Source organism: Mesoplodon bidens (assembly GCF_964165515.1).
Source record: "Mesoplodon bidens genome assembly, chromosome: 3".
Classification (NCBI taxonomy): Eukaryota; Metazoa; Chordata; class Mammalia; order Artiodactyla; family Ziphiidae; genus Mesoplodon; species Mesoplodon bidens.
Window position 1 is genome coordinate 53377254 of NC_138178.1, and position 26430 is coordinate 53403683.

Here is a 26430-nt window from a genome sequence, read left to right on the forward strand (position 1 = left end):
TGCAGATGACATATTATATATAGAAAATGCCAAAGACTCCACCAAAAAACTGTTAGAATTAAACAAATTCAGTAAAGTTGCAGGATACAAAATCAACGTACAAAAACCTGTTGCATTTCTATATGTTAATAATGAACTATCAGAAAGAGAAATTAAGGAAACAATACCATTTACAACTGCATCAAAAAGAATAAAATACTTAGAAATAAATCCAACTAAGGATGTAAAAGACATGTACTTGCATATACATCATTGATATGTATAAAATAGACAAGTGATGGGAACATACTGTATAGCACAGGGAACTCTACCTAATACACTGTGGTAACCTAAATGGGAGGGAAGTCCAAAAGGGAGGGGATATCTGCATGTGTATGGCCGATTCATTTTGTTGTGCAGTGGAGGCTAACACAACATTGTAAAGCAACCATACTCCAATAAAAATTAATTAAAATAAAAGATGTGTACTTGGAAAACTACAAGACAGTGATAAAAGAAATTGAAGATGACATGAACAGATGGAAAGATATGGATATACTGTGCTCACAGATTGGAAGAATCAATGGTTAAAATGACCATAATACCCAAGACAATCTACAGATTCAGTACAATCCCTACGAAAATACCAATGTCATTATTCACAGAACTAGAACAAATGATTCTAAAATTTGTATGGAATCACAAATGACCCCGAATAGCCAAAGCAATCTAGAGAAAAAAAGAACAAAGCTGGAGGTATTATGCTCCCTGATTTCAAACTATACTACAAAGTTACAGTCATCAAAACAGTATGGTATTGACACAAACACAGACACATAGATCAATGGAACAGAATAGAAAACCCAGAAATAAACCATGCATACATGGTCAGTTAATTTATTACAAAGGAGCCAAGAATATGCAATGGGGAAAGGACCATCTCTTCAATAAATGGTGTTTGGAAAACCAGACAGCCATATGTAAAAGAATGAAACTGGACCACTATCTTACACACAAATTAACTCAAAATGGATTAAAGAATTGAACATAAGACCTGAAACCCTAAAATCCCTAGAAGAAAACATACACAGTGAGTTCCTTGACCTCAGTCTTGGTGATGATTTTCTGGATCTGACTCCAAAAGCAAAGGCAACAAAAACAAACATGTGGGACTACATTAAACTAAAAAGCTTCTGCACAGCAAAGGAAATCATCAACAAAATGAAAAAGCAATCTACTGAATTTGCTTCATATATCTGATAAGGGGTTAATATCCAAAATATATAAAACACTTGCACAACTCAATAGCAGAAAAAAACAATCTGATTGCAGTCGACCCTTGAGCAATGAGGGGATTATCGTCCACGTATAATTTATAGTTGGCCCTTCATGTCCACAGTTCTGCATCCATGGATTCAACCAACCACAGACCACGTAGTACTGTAGTATTTACTACAAAAAAATATCTGTATGAGTGGACCTGCATAGTTTAAACCTGTGTTGTTCCAAGAGTCAGCTGAAGGGGGCTTCCCTGGTGGTGCAGTGGTTAAGAATCCACCTGCCAATGCAGGGGACACGAGCCTTGGTCCAGGAAGATCCCACATGCCGCGAAGCAGCTAAGCCTGTGCACCACAACTACTGAGCCTGCACTCTAGAGCCCATGAGCCACAACTACTGAGCCCACATGCCACAACTACTGAAGCCCATGCACCTATAGCCTGTGCTCTGCAACTGCAACGAGAAGACACCTCAATGAGAAGCCCGCTCACCACAGTGAAGAGTAGCCCTGCTCGCCGCAACTAGAGCAAGCCTGCACACAGCAACAAAGACCCAACGCAGCCAAAAATAAATAAATAAAATAATAAATTTTTAAAAATGTCAGCTGAAGGAATGGGCAGAAGATCTGAATAGACATTTTTCCAAAGAAGACATACAGAGGGCCAAGAGGCACATGAAAAGACACTCAACGTCATTATCAGGGAAAGAAAAATCAAAACCACAATGAAATACCACCTCACACCTGTAAGAATGGCTGTCATCAAGAAGACAACAAATAACAAGTGTTGAGGAGGATATAGAGAAAAGGGAACCCTCATACACTGTTAGTGGGGATTGTAAATTGGTGCAGCCACTATGGAAAACAGTATAGAGGTTCCTCAAAAAATTAAAAATAGAACTACCATATGATCCAGCAATTCCACTTCTGGGTATTTATCCAAAGAAAACAAAAACACTAATTTCAAAAGATATATGCACCCTCATGTTCATTGCAGCATTATTTACAATAGCTGAGATATGGAAACAACCTAAGTGTCCACTGATGGGTGAATGGGTAAAGAAAATGTGATACATACACACACACACACACACTCTCTCTCTCTCTCTCTCTCTCTCTCTCTCTCTCTCACTCTCACTCACTCACTCACGTGCACAATGGAATATAATTCAGCCCTGAGAAAGAATGGAATCTTGGGACTTCCCTGGTGGCACAGTGGTTATGAATCTGCCTGCCAATGTAGGGGACATGGGTTCGATCCCTGGTCCGGGAAGATCCCACATGCTGTGAAGCAGCTAAGCCTATGTACCACAACTACTGAGCCTGTGCTCCAGAGCCTGAGAGCCACAACTACTGAGCCCACCTGCTGCAACTACTGAAGCCTGTGCACCTAGAGCCCGTGCTCCACAAGAGAAGCCGCCACAATGAGAAACCCGCGCGCCGCAACGAAGAGTAGCCCCCACTCACCGCAACTAGAGAAAAGCCTGCATGCAGTAACGAAGACCGAACGCAGCCAAAAAGAAAAAAAAAGAAAAAGAATGAAATCTTGTCATTTGGGACAACATGGCTCTTGAGGGCATTGTGCTAAGTGAAATAAGTCAGACAGAGAAAGACAAATACCATATGATCTCACTTATGTATGGAATCTAAAATACAAGCTCATAGATAAAGAGAACAGATTGATGGGTGCCAGAATCGGGGTGGAGGGTGGGTAAAATGGGTCAAAAGGTACAAACTTGCACTTATAAAGTCACAGGGATGTAATGTATAGCATGCTAACTATAGTTTATACTGTATTGCATATTTGGAAGTCACTAAGAGGGTAAATCTTAAAAGTTCTCATCAGAAGAAAAAAATTTGAAACATATATGGTGACTAAAGGTAACTAGATATATTGTGATAATTTTACAATATATACAAATATTGAATCATTATATTATACACCTGAAGCTAATATAACATGTTATGCTTTAAAAAGTATGCTTCGGGGGCTTCCCTGGTGGTGCAGTGGTTGAGAGTCCGCCTGCCGATGCAGGGGACACGGGTTCATGCCCCGGTCCGGGAAGATCCCACATGCCGCGGAGCGGCTGGTCCCGTGAGCCGTGGCCGCTGAGCCTGTGTGTCCGGAGCCTGTGCTCCGCGACGGGAGAGGCCACAACAGTGAGAGGCCCGCATACCGCAAAAAAAAAAAAAAAAAAAAAGTATGCTTAAAAAAAGAAAAGAGTACATGGGCCTCTGGCTACATGCTGGCCTGTGTAGAACCCGGCCCACATCTAATCCCTGCTAGACCTTGCCCCACTAACTCCCCTGAACGGGCTCTTTCTCACAATCTCTAGTGCCAAGGCTGACTATGACTTGAAGACTCCGAGCACAGCGAGAGTGTTGCTTTTCCTTATACGCTAGGTCTGTGCTTGCAACCCAACTTCTCAAACCAAACAGTATATTGTTTAAAGATGCATAAATGCATATATATGGAATATAAAGACAAGCCAAGAAATGATTAAACGGAGGTCAGGATAATGACTGCTTCTGGGGTTGGGGGAGGGTTGACTGGAATGAGACACTCAGGAAGCTCTTAACAAGGCTGCCACACAGGCTGCCCCCTGAACACCTCTAGGGGATGCCATTCACATAAACTCTGGCTTCTCAAGTACCAGAGAGAGTCCATTTCCTTACTGGAGTGGTGAGTACACAGGCATTCATATTTTTCTCTAAAAAAATAATATATTTATTCTCACAGAACAATACATACATTTTATTGATACATGGACTTCTGAATATATTACTAATTTTGCCAAGCTTTGGCAAACTTTTTCTATAAAGGGCCAGATGGTAATGTTTTTAGGCTTTACAGCAAATAAGGTCTACGTCACAGCTACTCAGTTCTGCTGTTGTAGTGTAAAAGCAGCCACAGAGTATATAAATGAGTGGGTGTGGTTGTGTTCCAAATTTTATTTACAAAACCAGGTGGCTGGATTTGGCTTGAGGCCAAAGTTTACCAAATCCCAGATTACACAGTTAAATTTTTAAAAGAAAAAAATATAGCTGTGGTTTATCTAGGGGATTCTGAGTAGTGTGTGAAGCAAAGGATTCACTGGAGATATATAATAGGAAGGTCAATAATGCAGCCTTCTGTAATGTATGTTTATTAAGTTATGACTGAAAATGTTTGAGGTAAACTTGACATTTTTATGAACTTGGGGCTTTGTCCTTTGTTATGTAAGATACTGAGAGAAAATTGCTCTTCGAACCTTGATTTCATTAGGGAACCATTTTTATCAGAATTATCCAGATTAATTCTTTTACTAATAATAGTAAACCCAACTACAGTAATAACATCTGTCATGAATTGATCATCATCAGATTATTAGACATGATGCCAGGCACATTATACATGTTATTTCTCTTCCTCACAACAGTCCTTCAATGTAGACTTTTTTTTTTTTTGGTCTCCATTTTGCAACTGAGGAAGGCTGACTCTTCTAAGGTCATATAGCTAATAAAGCTGAGATTTGAACCTGAGTTGTTCAGCTTCGAAGTCCATAGTCTTTTCTTCCTACAGTACACTGTGTCTATAAAAGACATCGTGTTTTAATGCTGCCAAAATCAATTTGGTTTTAGATTGTCTTCGCAGTTTTACCGATTTAGAAGAACTTGATGAGACAGAGTTATATATGTGCCACAAGTGCAAGAAGAAACAAAAGTCCACCAAAAAGTTTTGGATTCAGAAACTACCCAAGGTAAGTGTTGAGTTTCAAATTATAATGCAGTTTTGAGGGAAAAAGTGCTTATGACTGACTGGAAGACAAATTATTTTTCTAACTTTATACTTATATAATCTGTTCTGCACTGGTCTCTAAGGTTTTCAGTAAAACTAAACCTTTAAGAATTTATAAGTAAATGTGTCCTAATCACTATTTACAATGTGTGGAGGGTTTTTTTTCCCACCACACCACTAACAAGCACTTCTCTGACACCATGGGTGTCCTACAATTGAACTCAATTCTAACACTATCTACCCAGAGATAGCATCAGATTCCACAGGGTGAGGGCTCAGTCCCACAAGGTCACCCTCCCCATCAGACACCAATCACAAGGCCAGGTTGTTACTTTGTGCATTATGCTTCTCAGCTACAAACTACAGATTGAGGGTTCCTATGACTCTTTCCCTGGACTTCAGACACCAGTCGCAAGTCCACACTGTTAGCCCTACTTGTGACCGACTAGTTATAAATCAGAGGTTCCCATGACCCCCTCCTTGGATTCTATTAATTTGCTAGAGCAGCTCACAGAACGCAGGAAACCCGTTTGCTCACTAGGTTACCAATTTATGACAAAGGATGTTAAAGGATACAAATCAACAACCAGATTAAGAGATACAAAGGGCAAAGTCCTGAACAAAGGAGCTTCTGTCCTCTTGGAGTTTGGGGCCCAGCATGGTGGCACGTGGAAGAGCTCTGGTTCCCCAACCTAGAAGCTCTCCAAACCCTGTCCTTTTGGGCTTCATTACACAGGCTGACTGATTAAATCACTGGCCACTGCTGATCATTCAAACTCCAGTCCCTCTCCCCTCTTGGGGGTGGGGGGTGGGGTGGGACTGAAAGTTCCAACTCTCTCATCTCTTGATTGGTTCTCTTGGCAACAAGTGCCCATACCTCATTAACATAAAAAGACACCTTCATGGCTCTCCTCACTTAGAAAATTTCAAGGCTTTTAGAAGCTCTGTGCCAGGAAAGGAGACAAAGACTAAAAACATACTGTTATAAATCACAGTACCACAATAAGGTATTCATGGAAGAAACTAATATCAAGAATCAAAAGAAAAACTGGTAGGCCACCTAAAATATTATTTAAGAGACATTAGTACCAAGTAGCTAATTTTGATTGAAAGGTAAATTGTTTATAATTTTTGTCTTTATCTCTCATCCAGGTGCTATGCTTACATTTGAAAAGATTTCACTGGACAGCATATTTAAGAAACAAAGTTGATACATATGTAGAATTTCCCCTGAGAGGCCTAGACATGAAATGCTACTTACTAGAGGTAAGTAGCAGGTAATAATATAGTGGAGGTAAGTAACCTTCGTTAGCCTGGTGAAAAGATGGCTCTTCAGTAAAATTAAGTCTTCACAAAGAGAGGGTAGAGGTCACTGAGGTAGGGAGATGCTGATGTCATTGACCACTGCTCCTAACTCAGTCTTGGGATACCTTCTCCCTTGTTCTGTAGCCTGAGAACAGTGGCCCGGAGAACTGCCTCTATGACCTTGCTGCTGTGGTGGTGCACCATGGTTCCGGGTGAGTATGCCAGCTGGCTTCTCAGGGCTGGGAATACAGAGTGAAGACCCACAATTTTGTACCACTCCCGATAACTCTCCCCAGACTCCCTATACTAGATTCAGATTCATTAAAGTGGGTGAAGTAGAACTTTCCGTCAGTCTTGGTGGGAAAGAATATTCCTGAGGATGTTGCAAAGCATGAAGAGAAGGCGCATGAAACCAAAATGGAGAAGGGTTCATTTGAGCCCAGCATTTGGAACCAGTCTATTGTTCACAAAATCCTGAGTAGTCTTTACTCTAAAGCTGTTGATTTCCTTGGCCAATTGATACTTAAATTGGGGGGAAATGGGGGATTATTTAGAATAACTTTACTTCATGTCATCTACTTTAAAGGTGCATTTCTTATTTTGTTAAATGACATTCTCGATTACTTTTTCCCCTGAAAGTCTGTATTAGGGGTATATACCTTATTTCTGGTCCGCTTGAGAATGGCAGTTTTACCTTCAGACTTGGCAAACCACTATCCATGTTGAAAATCCTTTTCCCTCTGAACTTTGTAGACATTGCTCCACTGACTTCACCATTCATAGTTACAAGTGACAAGTCCACTACGTGTCTGATGCTCATTTGTTTGTTTTTTTCTTTGGACTTAAGATATTATATCAGATGCATTTCTCTTTGGTAGTTGACAGGGGCACTCTTAGTCTGATGTCTTCTGTTCATGGAAATGTTGTAAGGGTTTTTCTAGCAGTTTATGAAGGTCTCTATTCTATCTACAGGCTTTCTCCTACCCGGGAGGACTGACTCTGGGGCTCCATGTGTGAGTGGGTGGGTCATGCTGAGAGAGAAAAGCCTTTGATGGCCAAAGTAGGAGGGAAAGTGCTTCCCTGGAGGCAGATTTGTGTCTTATGCTCAGGTTTCTTCTAAGACTTTGATAGGAAATCTGGTCCTCAGTTTTCCATGTTTCCATAGGCTTTGACCTCTGCTGTTTAGGTTGAGAGCTCCTTCACTGTTTGGTTTCTCTGTTAATCCAGTACCATGTAAACGCTGCTTTGTCTGTCCTAAAAAATCCTCAATTTCTGGTCAGTCCATGGCACTCTTCCCTGTTTCCCAGTGTCAATATATTCCTTGTCATTTCAATGAGTTTTGAGAAGATAAACACATGAGCCCAAGCAACCATCTTAAATTACAAGCCTCTAGGATTTATTCTCTAATTACAGTACTTATTAAAATTTATTGTCTACCTAATAATTTATATGGCTGCATATATTCTTTTGTGATTTCTGTAGTCTTTTTCTTTGATCATTTGACCTTTCCTTACAGGGTCGGTTCTGGACATTACACAGCATATGCAACTCACGAAGGCCGCTGGTTCCATTTCAATGACAGTACTGTAACACTGACTGATGAAGACACCGTCGTGAAGGCCAAGGCCTACATCCTTTTTTATGTGGAACGCCAGGCCAAAGCTGGGTCGGATAAACTTTAATACCTCCTCCAAATCATTATTCGTCAACTATACCGGACAAACATTTCCAATTTTCCATAAATACTTGATCCAAGATTTAATTTCATTATGCACTTTTCAGTTTCCTATTTTGGGTTTAGTTTTGTCAATGGTAGTGACTTATTGAACATGGGCACCAACTAATTTTTTTTTTAGTTCTACCAGAAAACCTCAGCAGATATTTTGATTTGCTGCTTTAGTTGTAATAATTCAGTTTTTATATGTAGTTTCAAGAACTTAGTTCTATTTGACTTTCTTATATTATTGTTCAGTTCTCACTTTGAGGCACATTTACATCAATGCATTGTTATTGTCACATGCTGAAAGGAAGATATGTTCCTGATGGTGAAGAGCAACGTAACCACCTGCTGCCTTCTCACAGCTGTAACGGAGATCAGGTTGGCTCAAAATCAAGGATCATGTGTGCACGTAATTTGTGGCCCACAAGATTTCAGTGACTGCTCAGTAATCATTGTTTTTGCTTGTAAAAGATAACTGAAAGGGCATCATTAAGTAGTAGACCAGGTAATTGCTGCTCTTCGTATCTCTCAAAGCTGCTGTTTATCAGCACTGACTAACTAAATTTGTTGGTTCAGTTGTAACTATATTGCAAATTCAAGAATTACCTTTTTTTTTTTTGGTTTTGGGGTATTTTCATAGAGATAGGGGTACTAAAAACTCCCAGTAAGGCCAAATACACTTAAGTGTTTAAAAAATTCCATGACTCGGCTACATGTTATCCAGGTGTTACTTATCCACTGCCATGAAACCATAGCTTCTGTTCGCCTTTTTGAGTCAGCACCCAGTTCCCCATTAGTTGTAGCACTGGGAGTCACTTCGTGTCCACTGTAGTCTTACTTGGTCACCTGAGGTGGTAATGCTGCCCTCCAGAGTTGATTCTGACCATCAGCTAAACGTTGGGTAATACTGTGGGCTCTGCTTCCACAGAAGGAAACTAAAGTCTTTACTAGTCTTAAGTTTTAACAATTCTCATTGGCCTATCCTCATAGCAGAGCAATTGAAAATATTTTCACTTTGAATAAGTAGAGTTTCTATTCTTGAGGTTAGTAGTCTGTTTTAAAATTTTCAAGAAACATAGGCACCAGCACTATTTAGATTTAACTCAAACTGAAATCTGGAACCAGAATCCCATCTAATGAAGGTAACTGTGCTTTCTGCAAGTGCTCCAAGCCAGCCTGTGGATCTTGGGGGTGCTGGTGGCATGATGTGCAAATTAGAGAAAAGGAAGGAGCTCCAGCTAGGCCTGTGGGATAGGACCATGCACATTTTCATGTTCATTCCTTGTCCCAATCATTATTTTCCTCCCTTCCCAATTCTCTACAAGTTGTTACAAGGGGCAGAATGTATTTCATGTTAAGCCAGCCAACCAGACTTTTTGCTATTCTTGTTTTTCTGTTAAAAGAAAAAAATAGTCCAGATAATTTCTTAAGTGTATGAATGTAAAAGAAAGTTGGGTGGCTCTCCTCCTAGGTTGGATATTTGCAGTTGCAGGAGCAGATGTGCTCTATTTCCACTTTAATATCAGCCGGATAAATCCCCCATTTTCTCAGAGCAGAACACATCTGCTATATACTTTAACTAGAAGCAAATTACAATTATGTCTAAACTTGTACTGTCCCATACAGCAGTCACTGGCCACATATGGTTAGTTAAATGTTAATTTTAATTAAAAATAAATTAAAAATTCAGTTCTCCAGTCACACTGGCCACATTTCACAGGCTCAGCAGCCACACGTGGCACAGGACTGCCCAGGTCTGGGACAGTTCCACCTGTGTGCAGAACCCTCTCAGACAGCGCTGGTCTGCACTTCCACTCCAGAGAAAAAAGCTCTGCCACCGTATTTAAGTCTTACAACTTAGAAACAGAGAGCCTAGAATTAAGAGGGAAATGTATTTAAAACAGTTCACAATGTTAAATTACACAGGTCGAGCCATGTGAAATTCTATTTGACTGTTTTTGATCTACAGAAATGACAGTTTCACATAATTTGATCTACTGTATCAGTGCCTTAACACCACATGTCATTGAACTTGAAACGTGCATCTCCTTTGATCTTGCTCCTATGAATCCAGGCTCTTTTGTTTAGAAGGTACACAGCTGTAACTTCTAACATTTGCACTTAAATCATTAGTCTCTGGACAGGCAGCAGTTGTAACTCCAGCAAGAAAGCCTCGGGCAGTGTTGATGGAGGAAAGTGGCCTTTATACCAAATGGAACTTACAACAGACTAGACTACTTTGTTGGGGGAAGTGGTCCTCACACAGGCAACACTGTTGGCTTAGGAAATGAACACATCTCTCTGAATTCTGTAGTGTTTTTATTTCTTGATTTTACTATAGCAGACATGTTTGAAGGATATCATGAAGGTTCTTTGGAAAAGTGATTGGATCCATGTGAACTGTGCACTTGAACACCAGTGATGTAAATGTGCCTATCTGTATTTTGAAAATTTAACTGTGCAGCTTTATCACGCCTATTTCAAAAGCTGACTTCGTGCTCTTCGGAGCTCTTCCCTTGTGCCGTGTTGTCTCTAGCGTGTTTGTGGCTTCTCGCTCAGAGCAGCGCTGAGGCAGGGCCTCACGCCGAGTCACAGGGCCCCTCGGAACAATAAAACTTTCTCAGAAGTCCTCCCACACAGGTGGGTGACAGAAACAGTTTGTGGCAACACAAATCTCTCTCCATGGTGGAGAAACTTTTGCTTATCCACTGTATTCTACTCAGTGTCTAGTGATGACAAATGTAATAGAATAAAACCAGTAAAGTATATGGGCCCTGGTTAAGTGTTAAATGTGTATCTCACCTGTGGAACCTGCTCAGCAGCTTGGTTTCTGGGGTTGGGGACATATTTATTTCTTAAAGCCAAACCTCTTCTTCACTGGTTTAGTGTATGTACATAAGTCTATTTAGATATACTTATCCCACTTCCACCTCCACCGTCCCCCCTAAACTTTTTCACATCCCCCCCGTTGCTGGAGTGGCCTCTTCACACAGGCCCTGGAGAAGCTCCTGAGCAAAGTCCATTCCTGCATCCAGGGCATGGGTCCCAAGGGATGAGCATATGGCCGCAGGAGGGTGCCAGTAGCACAGGAAGGGGTGGGCGTGGGTGGCGTCATGCTGTGGTCCAAGGTCTGTGCATCACCTCACTGGGTGCAGTACCTTCCCCCTCAGGTCTGACTGTGACGGACTCCAGACTGCCCTCTGAGTGTTGGTTGTGTGTGATGTAATCATTTCCACTAAAGCCTAGTCTGTATGATGCTGAGAGGATTAACTGTGCAAGTGACTGATTTCATTTAAGTGGTAATCACATCCCTTTTCTGCTTCACCAACCTGAACTGTTGTATGGAAAGTATCATTAAAGATCTGGTCTCCAGTTTTAGGACTGGTAATCCAACAGGGACTTACCAGAATGGTTATGATAGCACTCAGCAATATGGAAGTAATGTTGCAAATATGCACAATGGTATGAACCAACAGGCATATGCATATCCTGCTACTGCAGCTGCGCCTATGATTGGTTATCCAGTGCCAACAGGATATTCTCATAAGACTTTAGAAGTATATGTAAATGTCTGTTTTTCATAATTGCTCTTTATATCATTTGTTATCAGACAAAAAAAAAGATCTGGTCTCTTTCCTTTTGACTATTATTTCTGAACACCTTTCAGTGGAGCATAGTAAGTGATGATGTACTTAGCTCAAGCTACAGGCCGTTAGAGTCAGTCAACCGGTAGTAGTAGGTTTTTACAGACCCCTTGCCATCTGGCGCTGCTGGTGCACATGGGCCCAGATGGAGTGACCTGGAGGGGCAGGGGAGGGGGCTGGTGGGAGAGATCCTCTAGTGCCTGCATTCAGGTCCTGAGGGAGCTCACCCGCAAATGAGTGACTTCATCCTGTCTTTCCTTGTGACACTGATTTTATAAAAATGAGGTCCACTTGACTCCTTTGGAGCCAGACTCTACTCTGAGGAACTAGGTTTGGGGCTCCGAGCAAAGGATCGCCTTTTAAAGCCAAACAGGCAAACAAGTGCCATTGTTAAAAAATATTCTGCTTTACACCCCTCTCCGCCCCCATGTCCCCTGCAAACAAGCAAAAAAACCAAGACCCACCCTGTGTCCACACCCATCGTTTTTCTGTGTTACTTATTTGCCTGTTTCTATCAGTCTTCTGAAACTGAAGACAAAGGCGCCTGCAGCCCAAATGGTTTTGCCTCCAGCTCCCGTGTCACACGTCTGCTTTTGGCAGCTGTGCTGCTCAGAGGCCATAGCGGCTACTGCTGCAGCCACGGAGCTGAGCTCCACGGGGCGGACAGGGAGGAGCTGGGAGGAGCTGCTGCCACACCCCCAGGCCCTAAGCCAGATCCCTCCCTGCGGGCAGGCAGGCACAGGGACCCACCCTGCATTCTGGGCTGCTCCCTACCACCTTGCGGGACTAGCAGCGAAGAGGCCAGGCTCTGAACATTCACCCTGCCCACCTTTTGCTGTTCGAGCAGAGCTGCGGGAGTGCAGCTTGGAAGCCACAAGGAACCACAATGACTCTCCCGTGAGGCCAGCACACTTAACACGGCTCTGCCTTTTAGGAAGGTGAAAGAACCAACTACTTCCAGGGATCAGCCCTCTAAAAGTACTGGTTTGGAAAGGGTTTGGGAGGGACAGTGGGGAGAATAAGGCTTTCTAGTAAATCCACCTCTGGTGCAGCAGTACCGTTTCAGTGGCTGAGTGTAGCTAGAGCCCAAAGAGGGACTCTGGCTGTCAGCTGTAATTTGAACAATTAAAATGATTAGCTTGAAATATGAGCAGTTCCTAGTTAACCTCTCCTTGAGAAACACATCTTCCTTTTGGCTGTTCATTGGTTCATGTTGTTTTTAAGAAAAGTCACCCCTTCCACTTTACCTTGGCAGTGGTGGGGTACCTGAGACACAGGGGACCACTGAGACCGGCTCTTCAGAGCCAGGGAGCTGGCTAGAATGCCTGCTTTCCCCTCTAGGCTGCATTCTGCTTTTACAGGCAAAGCTGTACCAGGTCTGATCGAGCCTTAGTTCCTGAAGAGGGTCCGCCATATGTCCCTCATCTGTGTTACTCCACACAAGTGGAAACAAAGTATTCCCATTCCTTCCCATTCTAATTATGTGGGAAAAGGAACAAAGGTAACCACTGAGGTGGTGTTCCCTGGTCCAGCAGAGAAAAAATGGTTCCTCATCTCACTACTGTAGCCCACAAACCAACCAACCAGTACACAGAGCTAGGAGTTCACAGGAGGGGAAATGCGGTAGGGTCTGGTGAATGATTGGGAGTGAAGCAGTATTAGAAAATGGATCCATGGACTGAGAAATCTCAGTTACTTTAGGAAGGGAGAACTTAATGAACCGCCTCCAGGCAACCTGCCTAGCAGCTTAATTCCAGGAACTAAAAGCATCACTCAAGGAGGATGGTGTGTGGCAGGCTTAAAGGGCAAAAGAGTAAAATACTTCAACTTAAAATTGTTTCAAGCAGTTTTGTATTAAGAGCTGCCTCATCCATCCTGACATTTTGGGAAATACAGACTAGATACAGCGGGACACATATCTGGAAAAATGTAAAGCCAAGTAAACAAGTTTAAAACGTGACACACACAGAAGAACCTTGGAGAGAGAAGCTACTTAAATCTTTTATGGAAAAGCTCAGGGTAAAAATACAGCCAACTGGGAGACCAAAGAAATCCCTGTGCCTGGAGGAGAAGAGCAGGATTTGAAGGTAGCTCAGCCTGGAAACCATCACTACTGAACAAAGTGACAGAGAAAAGCGTCACCCATGGCTTCTGCTTACACCTCTGAGCACAAAACCGTCACCCTTAGCTCTTCATAGACAGCAGGCTTCTTCCTACTAAGAGGAGAGCAAAAGATTCATATTGATGTCCTAGGAAATGAAAACAGATACTATTTACAATTAGAGTCCCTCCCAGTGAGTAGAGACTGCAAACCCAGACAGAGGTGGTCCAGCCAGCACCACAAATGAAAATGCCAAAAGAGCTCTCCGCGTGACACCATGGTCAGCTAAAAGGAAAGAAATCCCTTTTAAGGAAGCTATTTAACTTCAATACGCTGCTTTTCTGCCAGGATTTTCAATTCCTCAGAACATAAGCCGAGCCACGGACTGCTGCACGTATGTCTGGGTCTGGGCTCCCCCCCTCTTCAGAGCAGCAGCACCAGTTGTTGGCCAAAAATAAACACCATTCCTCAACCATATATGTCCACCAGCCCAGAGCTGGGGGGGTGGGGAGCAGCAGGAGGTAGGTCAGGTCCCTGGGCTCCAGCCGCACTCCGTGGCTGCTGTGCACCATGCACATCACCCAGCTCAACCGCGAGTGCCTCCTACACCTCTTCTCCTTTCTGGACAAGGACAGCAGGAAGAACCTTGCCAGGACCTGCCCCCAGCTCCAGGACGTGTTTGAGGACCCCGCACTCTGGCCCCTGCTGCACTTTCGTTCCCTCACAGAACTCAAGAAGGACAACTTCCTCCTGAGCCCGGCGCTCAGGAGCCTCTCCATCTGCTGGCACTCCAGCCGCGTGCAGGTGTGCAGCATCGAGGACTGGCTCAAGAGCGCCCTCCAGAGGAGCATCTGCAGCGGGCACGAGAGCCTAGTCAGTGATTTCCTCCTCCAGGTGTGCGACAGGTAGGCCGCCTCTGAGCAGCGCTGGCATCCAGAGCTCTGGGAGGCTTCCGGGGGTCAGGGAAGAGCAAATTACAAGAGCAAGATGGCTTTGCTTCAGGGAGCCTCAGACTAGGCCCAAGACAGACCCTCCAGGCCTGCCCACTGCGCAGTCCCCAGAAGATGGATAAAATCCTGGGGGAAACAGGCACCAATCCTCCTCTTAGCTTCACAGGTCCTGGAGCTGCTTCGGCAAAGAGGACGAACTTGTCTTCAGCTGTCCCTGTGTTTCAGGCAGCTGTCCTCCGTGGCAGCCATTAAGTGCTGGGTGGGTCCAGCTGGGCCTTCACTTTCAAGGTCAGGCTCCAGGAAGAGGTTTCTAGATTCAGCAATCAGCTCACCCCTCCGATTTGCCCCTAGCAAGCAAACCCCAAGACCTGTGAAATGCGGTTGAGGAAGGAGAGTTAGGGTGCTCAGCTCTGGGTTAGCTAACCAAGCCAGGCTCCAGAAGTAGGGGTGGTGCTAATGGTTTCCTTATTAAAAACTCACTAATCTTCACGGTACCTGAAGGAGTTTCAAATGAGCAAACCAGAACTCTTGACAGGTTGTGTGACTTGCCCCAGTCTAGGATTGCCAGATATTAGCAAATAAAAATTCAAAAGGCCCAGCTAAATCTGAATTTCAGATAGACGGAATAATTTTTTTGGTGTCTGTCCCAAATACATCCTGTATTTGACCTGTCAACCCCACAGAGGCTTAGCCATGGGTGAGACTCCCTTCACAGTCACAGCCTCCTGCCTAGAGCAGTCCATGCAAGAAGAGACTCTCACTGAGACTTTACCAGTCCTGTCCTGCCTTTGAGGAAAGACACCCCCTTGTTTACTAACAAACTAGGTTCAGTCAGCTTGCTGCCACCCAAGTCTAACAGCTGCTATATTCTGGCAGCCCAACAAGGAATGGAAGGAAATAGTGTACTGGCCTCGCCCCACCTTTCTTTTTTTTTTTAAGGCAAGAGAAGAAAACAGAAGATGGACTTGGGGCTGGTCCCTGGTGGGACCATGCCATTTTGATGAGCTTAACAAGGCTCAGAAATCAGACTGGAAGGCGATATGTATGGGGTGAAAGCTTGCCCCGAATCTGCTGCATTCTTGTTGTAGGGGAACCAGGTTTAATCCCCCAAACCAGCAAGGTGTCGACTGGACCTCCAAGGCCACTGTCTAGGTACAGCAACGGTCCCCAGCGTCACCAAAAAAGCAAAGGGCTCGGGGCTGAGTCCCCCAGTTCTGCTACTGTCCAACCATGTGACCCCAGCCCAAATATTTAAACACTTTCAACCTCATTTCTTTTTCTGTAAAATGGGATAAACTACCTTATCTCACATGCTGAAAGGATTAAATTGACACAGTAGCACTGGCACATAGTAGGTATTGATAAGAATGCACCAAATCTAGATCTGGCAATCAGCTGGGGAGAGGGGTTGTGAGAGGAAAGCTGAGGATGGCTGGGCAGGGAAGGAGCTGGCTTTTTCTTTCTCTGGTTTCTTCCTGCATCAGGATTATTTTAAAGGTTCTTAGAGGCAGGGATCATTTAACAGCCCTGGGGCTTAAACACCTACCTAATCCTTACCACCACCCTGAAAGTAACAGTTTCTCTGCCTGACAGATGAGGAGGTGGCCCAGCAAGGTTCGGACATTTGTCCTGGGTCAGACAGCAAATATGTCACAGGCAAGTCACTTGAGCTCCCTGAGCCAGTTTCCTCATTCATGAAATTGGGGGTGGAAGGTTGATATGAAGACTTAGGAAGTTGTGTGGACTTGGGAAGACAGGATGCACTCGGTGTGTGGATGTGGCCATGACCAGTCTGTTTTAGTTCCTCACCTCCTTGCTCAGGGACAAGGGAGCTGAGCTGGCCCAGGCAGGTGCAGTCAAGGGGCAACGGGGGAGGCTGATGGGGAGAGGGAAACCCCCCGTGGCCCGACTCCAGCTCCCTCTGGCTACAGGAAGCCAAGGCCTGCACCCGAGACAGGTCCTTCTGGACTGGAAGCGGTCTGGTCCTGCTTGCTCCCAGGAAACATGGGTTATGATAGCCTACAGAAGGTCCTGTACAGGTTCCAGACACCCTGTATCTCGCTTAATCATCACAACAACCCCACTGGTAGGCATTATTCCCTCCGCGCCACCCACCCCCAACACCCCCCCCCCGCCAGGTAAACTAAGCCTCAGCGAGTGATTTAATCAAGGTCATGGCGCAAATAAGCCAAGTCCAACTTTGCTCAACATCTTTTCCCCCAGCAGATGCTGGTAAGGTTGGGGCAGAGGCCCCCCCTCTGCCAAAGCTTTCTGGACAAGCTACCTGTGTCCCTGACTGTACCCACCTCAGGCCTGGGTCTAGCTACCTCCGGATCCTGGCCTGTGACAGGTTGGCATCCCACTGTAGATGCAGTAACTGCCTCAGTCAACTGAGCTGAAACCAGGGCTCTAGAACTCAGAGCACTAGAACTCAGAGGCGTGTCCCGATGGCCTCACGGGTTGGAATTGTGCGGTTGCTAGCCGCACGCTAGCACTCTAACCGCACCCTCCTCGGCCCCGGCCCGCGGTCGCCGCGTTCTCTCCGCAGGTGCCCCAACCTGGCATCCGTCACGCTGTCGGGCTGCGGCCACGTCACCGACGACTGCCTGGCGCGTCTGCTGCGCTCCTGCCCGCGCCTGCGCGCGCTGCGCCTGGAGAACTGCGCGCGCGTCACCAACCGCACGCTAACGGCCGTGGCGGCGCACGGGCGGGCTCTGCAGACGCTGCACGTGGACTTCTGCCGCAACGTGAGCGCGGCCGGCCTGCGCCGTCTGCGCGCCGCGTGCCCGCGCCTGACTCTGCGCGCCGAGCACAGCGCGGCCATGATCCCCGATCAGCCCCAGCGTGGCCTGCGTTCGCCCGGCGCTGCCCTCCGCAAGCAGCTTCTTCGCTAAGCCGGCCGGGCCGTGGCTGGGACACCGGCCCTGGGCCTCCGGGCGGGAGGAGTGGCCTGCATTGAACAACAGCCCCTAGACAGCCGCCACATCCTCAGCCAAGACGGGGATACGAGCGCCTCCCCCACATTACGATTTTATACATTGGCTGAGTGCAAGATTTGATGGCCAGATGCTTGAAAAACACTCGGGTGTTTCTCACTAAACACCAGCACCCTTCCCTGTCTCCCGTAAGCACCCGGTTCTCCGCCTGGCGCTGCGCGGGAGCCCTTAGCCCATACTCCCCGGCTAAGGTTGCAGTTGGTGGGGAGGCGTGGCCGCTCGGAGCTACCCGGGGGCGCGTCTCCGTGCTGCACCAGCGGGAGGGGGGGAGGCACCCCGGGCGCCGGGCGCTAGAGAGCCATCGAACGGGTTTACCTAGAGGCTTTGCTCCGCGCCCACCCCAGCCCGCTAGCCTTTCATCTGGCAGACGCATTCCTAGCAGTGACTGCAGACGCGATTTTAGAAAATTCGCTTGTTGCTGTGATTCTTTCATAAGCTGGATTGTTATCCTTATTTTCTACCGTTCTCCCATCATAAAGGGAAACAATCATTGGAAAAACCCCAAGTAAAGACATAAAAACAAAAGCATCAGACCTGGTTAAATCCTTGGTTAACGAAGCCATTAAAAGGCAATGCAAAGTTAAATTTTTACCTGCTATATTTGCTGAACGTGGGCGCACTCCTGGAGTTCAACTTCAGGGCTTTAGTCACTGGTGCCCCACGTTTAGCCACCAAAGGAAGGGCTCTCAGCCATCCTGCAGCCTCCTGGTTCTAGGTACACGGGGAAACTTTGGGGAAATGGGGAAAGGAGGGAGAATGGTGGAGTAGTGGGTGATACTCACACCCTGGCTCCTCCCATCACCAGCTGAGATCAAGGCCCTTTAACCACCTGAGTCCAGGTGTTTCTTCTTTGTGAAAGGGGCTCTTGATGCCTACTCACGTTGTTGGGCTGCACGCCACAGGCCTACAAGGCCTGCGCTTGTCCAGCTTTAAGACTGAAGGAAGAGCCCAGAGTCAGCAGCAGAGACATCAATGGTTTAATGGATGGAAGAATCTTACATGTCTGAAGCAAGGTCCTGGAGCGACGCCCCACTGTGTGCAGCTGATGGTGGGCAGGACATGGTGGCAGTCTTCACTTGGCTGGGGGGGAGGGGAGATTACCAGTTATAGGGGAATTGATGTCAGGCGAGCTCATTAGTTACGAGGGAAACCAATGGAATGGCACATCCCTCCCCACCCCTTTGATAAGAACAGCTTCAGCTGGGGCCTGGGACAAGAACAAAGGAAGATCAGTCACGTGTGTAAGGTGAAACAGGCACTGGTCAGGCAGGGGATGTACAGAGAGCAAGAGAACAGCCACCTTGAGAGGCCTGACCATACACGTGGGTTCCTTAATTCGTTGCTCCAATATTGGGGAAACAGCAAGGAAAAAAAAGACATTCTCATGGAGCTTATGTTTTAGTGGGGGAAGAGACAGTAAGTAATTGGTGTATAAGAAGATAAGTACTGGGGAAGAGGGAAAATACAGGATAAGAGGATAGTTGGGAATTGCTGGAAAGGAAAAAGCAACTTAAAAGAGGTTGACCAATGTAAGCCCCATTGAGAAGGAGGCATTTGAGAAAGGAAGTGGGGGAGAGAACGGTGCAGCGTGTGGAGGAAAATATTCCAGACAAGAGGGAACAGCCTCCAGCGCAAAGGCCCCAGATTAGGAGCATGGCTGGTGTGTTATGGCTGGAACAGAGTGAGTGAGAAGGAAAGGTAAGCAGGAGAGGTGATGAGAAAAATAAGGGATAAGAGGGGCCTCACCCAGGCCTCAGAGGTTATGAGGATAAAACGAGAGCTGGAGATCGCCCACTCAGGCCACCTCCAGCAGGTCCCAGGGCCCCAGGAAGATGATGGTGAAGGCTCAGAGGGGCTGAAATTTCTCTAGGCAGAGCCTGTGGGCAGGCAAACAGGACCCTACCTCGCCCAAACCCCTCAAGGGACTGCCGAAGGCCTCAGTTGCTGCCCCTGGGCCCCTGGTTAGACCATCCCTTAGCCCAGAAACCGGTAACCGCACTGACCCTGGACTGGCATAATACTTCCTCATCCCTGTGTGGGGAAAGCCAGCCCTGCCAGGCCACCAGCTGCAGTGGAATGCGAGGACCTACTACTAGCCTGTGAGACCTAGGCGTCCTCTGGGTGATTTTCTAGTTTACCCACCGTTGCTCTGAACTCCGGAGAGAGGCTTTGCAGGAAATTAATTTTTCAGCCACTACTGCAAACAATGTTGAAAGAAAGCTTAGGCTTCCAGGGACTTAAATGTTTGTTTAAAACAGAGCCACTTAAACCCCATGGCTTTGCCTTCATCACCTCTGATAATCCCCAATTCCCAGAGGTCTTGTTTGCCCTAAGTTGGTGCTTTAGTCTGGGGAAAAACAGGACCCTGGTTTCTAGCTCTCTTCTGACCAAGGGCAGGTCAGCCCTCTTCACACCTCAGCTTTCTTACCTGTATATTGGGATAGCTAGAGAATCTTGCTTGCAAAGTTCTCTTAAGGGTTATGAGACTGTGTTTGTAAAGCAACCAAAGGTTACTGTATATTCAGCTGGAAAGCGGGTAACCTACATTCCCCTGAGGTTCCTTTTCCCACAGAAGCTCTTTTATAAATGAGGGTCAAGTTCCCCTTGATGCCTAGTAAACCCTCACGTACCAAGACTAGTGATCACAGAACGAAAGCTGTGCTGACAGTTGTGTCCGGTGTTGTTTCGAGGGCTCCAATTAGACCCTGCCCCCTGCACAGGACCTTTGGGTCCCTGAGCCCAGGCCCATCTGAGGTACTCCTGGAAGGCAGGCACTACTCTCCACCCTGCCTTCTAACAGTCCCTGTTCATTCACATCACCAGGCCCTGAGCAAAGGCACTGGACAGAACACAGTGCCCTGACTTAATCTAAAAACAGCTTTCAAGGTCTTCTCTCAGATTTGCATAGAACGAGGGGCACTGCATGCTTAATTAATCCACCAACTCATTCATCTCACAAACATTTACTGGGTGTTGGGCATGGGCTGGGCCAGGCCCTACCTCAAGGGAGTCACTCTAGTCAGAAGACATGCAGCTGGCGTTGAGGGGGGTTTGGAGTGCTCTCCCAGCTCTGCCAGCCGTAACTTCTGACAAGTTATGACTTCTCGGAGCCTCCATTTCTCTATTTGTAAAATAGGACCCGTACACTCTCTGTGACACTGCTGAGTTTTTGCCTAATTGTGTACTGCCTGGAAGGCAGAGGGTAGGGAAAGGCATCCTCACATCCACAGGGGCTAGAAAAGCCAAGTGCCCAGCAGAACCCACAAGAAGCAACACTTGATGGAGGACACAGCCTTTGAGCCGAGACTGGAGGACTGACCCCAGCTCCCATAAAGTTGGTATCAGCAGCAGGCACAGCTCAGGAAGACAGGAAGCCCAATGCATGTCCAGAGAAGCGCGAGCTGGGGGAGATGGGAGCCTGACCCTGAGCCACTTGGAAATGGCTTGGGGATTATCTGTGCCCTCACAGCCTCCATTAGAACACACCACAGACTTTGCCCCGCTCCTGAATGCTAACTCTTTTCACTCTCAGTTTTGGCCAAGGCAGCCAAAGTGAAAGCTAGTGGGAGGGTGCAGAACCTCAGCACTGGGGCAGGACAGTGCCCCCTAGTGGGGGGCTGGCCCCAGTCACCACATCATACTGGCTAGTCGGCTGACCCTCAGCGCCAGCAGAGAGGCTGGGGCCACATGCTCTGAAGTCAGGGGCTCCAGATTGCTCCCTAGGAAGCAGAGCCTGCTGGGGGGTAAATTGTGCTCTGAGGCTTGTCTTAACAGGGACACACTGGCCTGTTTTGACACAGGCTGAATGTTTGCAGGGGGCTGACTGAGCCCCCTTAACTCCACTACTGGCATGCTGACAGGAAGCCAGGACTCGCAGCTCTCGTCTGCAAGTACCCGTGATCCAGCACTTCCCCTCTCCTGACCTCGAATTCTTGGTCTGTAAAGGGAGAGATCATCTGATGCCTTAGTTCTAGGATTCCTCCAGCTCTGGGATTCAATGCCCAAGACTTGCTTTTTGCTAAAAACCAAGCTCACTACATATAGGTTTCATCTCGCTGGCAGTGCTGGGCAAAGGCCACGAAGCTGAGAGGCCCAGAAAAAAGCTGCACCTTGAAAGGGCCTTTAAGGAAATCTAAAGGCTAGGGGGTCAAAGTTTCTTGAGACTTTTTAAGGGTGATAAAAACTGCAAGGATTTGTTAACTGAATGAGTCTAGCAAAGAAAAAAAAAAGGCCTAAGCCTCTATGGGGATTGAAAGTGAACTATGCGGAGGGTGGGGGGTGAAAATAGCTGCACTAGGCTCATTTCAGCTCCTCACATCAGGGACTCACACCTCCTCCTCTCTCCCAGAGCTTCGAAAGTTCAGAGAACGAAGAAAAATGACAGGTTTCCAGCAAAGAAATGGCATCTGTTATAAAACCAAGGTGTCTGTGCAGGTCTTCCTCGCAGAGTTAGGCCTCCTGAGAAGCCACCCGTTAGGCCTGACAGGTGGGGCCTGAGCATCAGCCTGCTGCGGGTGCCCTTTCCCCTGAGTCCAGAGGGAACTGGGGCAGCAGAGCCCAGAGCCTCATGAAGGTTAAGGCCTTCTTGTGATTTAAAACAGTCTGAGACTGCAGACGTAGCCTGCAGCTCGGCACACCCTCAGCCCAGCCCACCAAAGAGGGAAGAGCTACTTGTCACGGGGAGCCAGCCCAGAAGGCCCGAAGAGACTCCTTTTGGCACTGTCCAGGATCTCAGCAGCACACAGAGGCCGTTCTTCGCTGAGAGAAGTTCCCTCCTGGCCCTGAGGCCCAGACAGTGCCTTCCCACCCGCCAAGTGAGTGCTTCAAGCACAAAGACCTTCATCACTGCTTCTGACTGAGCTCTCAGATCAAGTATTAAAGGCTCAGAATCCCCTGGGGGTCCCCAGAAGCTGTGGTCTCCTTCTGAGACACAATGCCAATTGAAGCCTCTTTTCCATAAAACTGAAATGTCTTCACTCTAAATATTATTAGATATACTCACTGGGAAATATCCATGCACCACATCATCTTAGCCAACAAAACCACATCTTCCTTCCAATTTCTCTTCACAAACACACACCTTTTACCTTCCTGGTGGAAAACAAGTGCCTGTAAGGCTCTCTGTCTGGCACCTCATTTGAGCAGGCTGTCAGCCTTGACCTTGTCCATGAAGTACACTGGAAGTAGCATGTGGCATGAACTTGTAGTGGATGAAAGAGAGAAGCCACCCAAAGGCTGTGCCCTCTCCCTGTTCCCACTCGAAGAGCCTTCACAGCTGCTCTCCAGATAGCCCTTTCTCCCAGGACCACATGCTCATTCTGACATGCCTGAGCAAATGAACACATTGCCCAGGGCCTTCAAGGTCTGGGTTTAAGCACCAAGGGTGTAACCCCTTCCCCAGTCCCCTGCACAATTCCCCACCATCATTCAAGGACATAAAAGCCACGCATTAGTTCTCAAATTAATCCACACATTCACATGGTCACTCATTCATGTGTGCTAAGTGCCCACTTGGCTGCCCTTCCAGGGTAGATGACATGTTATTGTAAACGGCCCCACTCTTTAATTCCATCACTGGATCCGCTGGCTCCTCAAAGGGAGGTGGGGGTGGGCAGTCAGAACTATATCACTTTAGTTAGTTTCCTCCTTGCCTAGTAGAGCTGCATCCCGTACCAGGTATCCTGGGGCTGTTCAAGAAAGGCTCCTATTAGCATATTACACTTTAAGCCAGCTACGGAGAAGGAGGAAGCATAGTGCTAAAGGATGGACACATGGACCCTGTAGTGAGGGAACACAGTGAGAGACCAAGGATGACAGAACCAATGAAAACAAGAGCTTCCACCTCAGGGGGCTGCTATACCCATGTGGCCCTCTGCTCTGTCATTTCCAAGCAAAGCCCAGTGTGAAGGAATGTTTCTGATGAGTCAAAAAGCTGTCAGAGTGAAAGTAGTCTGAAAGCTCATTCTCTCTTCATCAAAGCTCCAATAACAAAAGCAGCCCATGCACTGATTCCTGAATTGGCTTTATTTCTCTGCATAAGGAACCCTGCACAGGCAATTCAAATTAAAACAAAATAAATATATGAATATTCATGTAAAACTGTCCTTTCTAATGAACAATTATACACAATGTACAATTTCATGTTCACTGGGTGGGTTTACAAAAATGTACCATTCCCAACTAAAAATGCACCGAAATGGTTCCATGCAAACTTATCAAAAGTGACCACAAATATGGAGGGAAAAACCTGACTTAGAGCACTTTGTCTTTTTTTTGTACAATCACAGAAAAATAAAAACATCTAATTTCTTTGTTACATTTAGAGTAACTAAATGTGGCCACTGTTTATAATGTCGGTTTATGTTCCTAAAACATCTATTAGTTACCATAAAAGTGTATCAGCATTAAGTTGGAAGTGAGCATTATTGAGAAGAAGGAGGGGCGACGGCACCCTGGGTGGTCAGTAGTCAGTGTCGGAGCCCTCAGCGTTGTCCACGTTTCGCGAGAGCATGTAGTTGTCCATGTCGATTGAGCGGCAGTTGTTGATGGCGTAGCGCAGGCGCTCAGCCATGACCAGCTGGCTGGAGTAGGGCGGCAGTCTCAGCTGGAAGAAGCAGGTCTGTGAGGTAGGCAGACTGTCGTAAGGCTGTGGAGAGAGAGACCCAGAGCCGTGACTGTAGCACTGGGGTATCATGGGGGGAGCAGGGCTGCTCATCACCACCACCCCCAAAGTCAGGAAAGCACTTCTCCCTGCCTTCAGGTGGGCTCCACGGACATGACTGACTGCACGGCCACCTGGAGAGCAAGCAGAGACTTGGCAGTGGCAGGAAGAGTGCAGGCTCTGGTGTCCTGTGGCCATCTAGCTTTTGGCGAAAATGCTTCTTTCCTCTCCTCACTCCTCCAAAGCCCTCACGTGTGAAATGAGAATGAGCCCTGACTGGCAAGGGTTACCTGGTAGAACACACTTCGCACAGTGCCTGCCATGGAGTAGGAGTGCAACAGAGTTTGTTCCCTTTCACCAAGAGGCTGCAAACTTGAAGCTGCTGCAGGGATTTCCCCAACAGAGCCAGTGAAATGGAAGGAACAACTGTAAGGGAGTCACCACACTCCTCCTCCCCTCCCCGTCCTCCTAGTGAGCACTCTGCCATCCTTCACCTGCCATGGCCACCAGCACACCGCTCAGATGAGGAAGGAGCACTTACTGAAATCCCAGCCCAGCCCTTTAACCGATGGTGATGCAGTCGTTTAAAATGATAATTATGAAGATTAGCAGCAAAACAGAAAAGTGCTGGAGATAGACTGTGAGGTGGAAAAAGCAGAATACAAAATTCTAAATGCGTCATGCAAAAATGTATATGCTTGAGGAATTACACAAAGGTGAAAGGTGAAAATGGCTACCACTAGGAGGGACAGGATTCCTGTCCCTCCCTGCAAACACTGTCTTGCCATGCAAACACAGCTATTTTCCAAACTATCTGTAATGATAATGATATACACTGTTTTTATAATTGTTTTAAAAAGTAGTTTAAAAAAAAGAACCTGCCCTCTCTTTCTCGTTGAACTCCTTGAAACCAGCCCTCCTCCTCCTCGGAACTCGACATCAGGTGAGTGCATTTCTAAGAGGTGGGAGATGGAGGGCCCAGAAGCTCAGCTGTGCCAGAGCCAGTGATGAATGCAGAAAAACCTCAACCCACAAAGACATTAAAGGGGAATGTCAACAGGTGGCTCTGATTTGGAAACTAGAGAAATGGTTTAAAAGTCACAAAGAAGAGACCCATAGTGGTCAGTTTTCTGAGGCTAAAACCCCCCAGGCAGGGGATTAATAGTGGATTAACTCCTGGGATGGCAGGGTAGCCCAGGACAGATACAAGGCAAGGCTTTTTTCCAGAGCTGAATAGAAGCAAACCATTTCCTCCTCCCCATCTTTCTCTGAAGCAACAAAACAGATTTACAACTTACAGTTTCTGGCAAGTCACATCGAAAATTTACAGAAAGGCTCTTTTCATAGCCTTTCCTGTGCATGGCCTCTCCAGCAAGCCCAGGAGTGGAGCCCAGGTAGGCAGCCATAGGAGGCAGCAGGGGAGGGATGGCTTTGACTACAGCAACTTTCAAGGGGGTAGTTATAGGAAAAACACCAGAAAGGCAGATACTGAAACCTGATGAAACTGGTAGGATGGGCCCTTGAGTGAGGAGGTCCTACCTTCCTTACTGTTTCCGGAATAAACACCATGGGCCCTGCTCAGGGGACTGCCCAGCTCACGGCGGGTGGAGGAGGAGGAAGAGGGAACACAGACACGTCTAACTTAATGTTGGGTTCGAGGAGTGTACCAACTGTCCAGGAGATGGATATAAGAAGATCTAAGTCTGCCTGGAGGAATAGTCAGGAGGCATAGGAAAGCATCCAGGAGGGCTTTCTGGAGGAGATGACATTGGTATTGGGCTTAAACGGTGAGTAATTGCTTGCCAGGCATAGATGGAAAAAGATGGGAGGAGAACTTACTAAAGCAGCGGGAACAGCCTGCACAAAGGCACAGACATTTAAAAACAGTGTGACCTTGGGAGTTCCCTGGTGGCTTAGTGATTAAGATCCCAGGCTTTCACTGCCGTGGCCTGGGTTCAATCCCTGGTTGGGGAACTGAGATCCCGCAAGCCATGTGGTGCGGCCAAAAAAAACCTCCCAA

At 46.7% G+C, this 26430-nt stretch overlaps 3 protein-coding genes across 5 annotated transcripts in view; 2 read left to right on the top strand and 1 right to left on the bottom strand.

Moving 5' to 3' along the window:
- Window positions 1-10714, top strand: part of USP3 (ubiquitin specific peptidase 3) — a 94243-nt gene extending 83529 nt beyond the window's left edge. For all 3 annotated transcript variants that reach the window (XM_081228049.1, XM_081228048.1, XM_081228050.1), the window contains 4 exons: window positions 4877-4995; window positions 6186-6299; window positions 6483-6550; window positions 7855-10714. In XM_081228049.1, coding sequence (XP_081084175.1) covers window positions 4877-4995; window positions 6186-6299; window positions 6483-6550; window positions 7855-8020 — 467 coding nt within the window. In that variant the 3' untranslated portion in view covers window positions 8021-10714. The remainder of the gene's footprint in view (window positions 1-4876; window positions 4996-6185; window positions 6300-6482; window positions 6551-7854) is intronic.
- Window positions 10715-14199: 3485 nt separating this feature from the next.
- FBXL22 (F-box and leucine rich repeat protein 22) lies at window positions 14200-17647 on the top strand (the record flags this gene model as incomplete). Its single annotated transcript, XM_081228654.1, has 2 exons — window positions 14200-14708; window positions 17302-17647. Exons 1-2 carry the CDS (start codon window positions 14374-14376, stop codon window positions 17645-17647), a joined length of 681 nt encoding a protein of 226 aa, XP_081084780.1. The 5' UTR covers window positions 14200-14373.
- Window positions 17648-23752: 6105 nt separating this feature from the next.
- Window positions 23753-26430, bottom strand: part of HERC1 (HECT and RLD domain containing E3 ubiquitin protein ligase family member 1) — a 211730-nt gene continuing 209052 nt past the window's right edge. Inside the window, exon 78 of the mRNA XM_081228054.1 lies at window positions 23753-24395. Coding sequence (XP_081084180.1) covers window positions 24210-24395 — 186 coding nt within the window. The 3' untranslated portion in view covers window positions 23753-24209. The remainder of the gene's footprint in view (window positions 24396-26430) is intronic.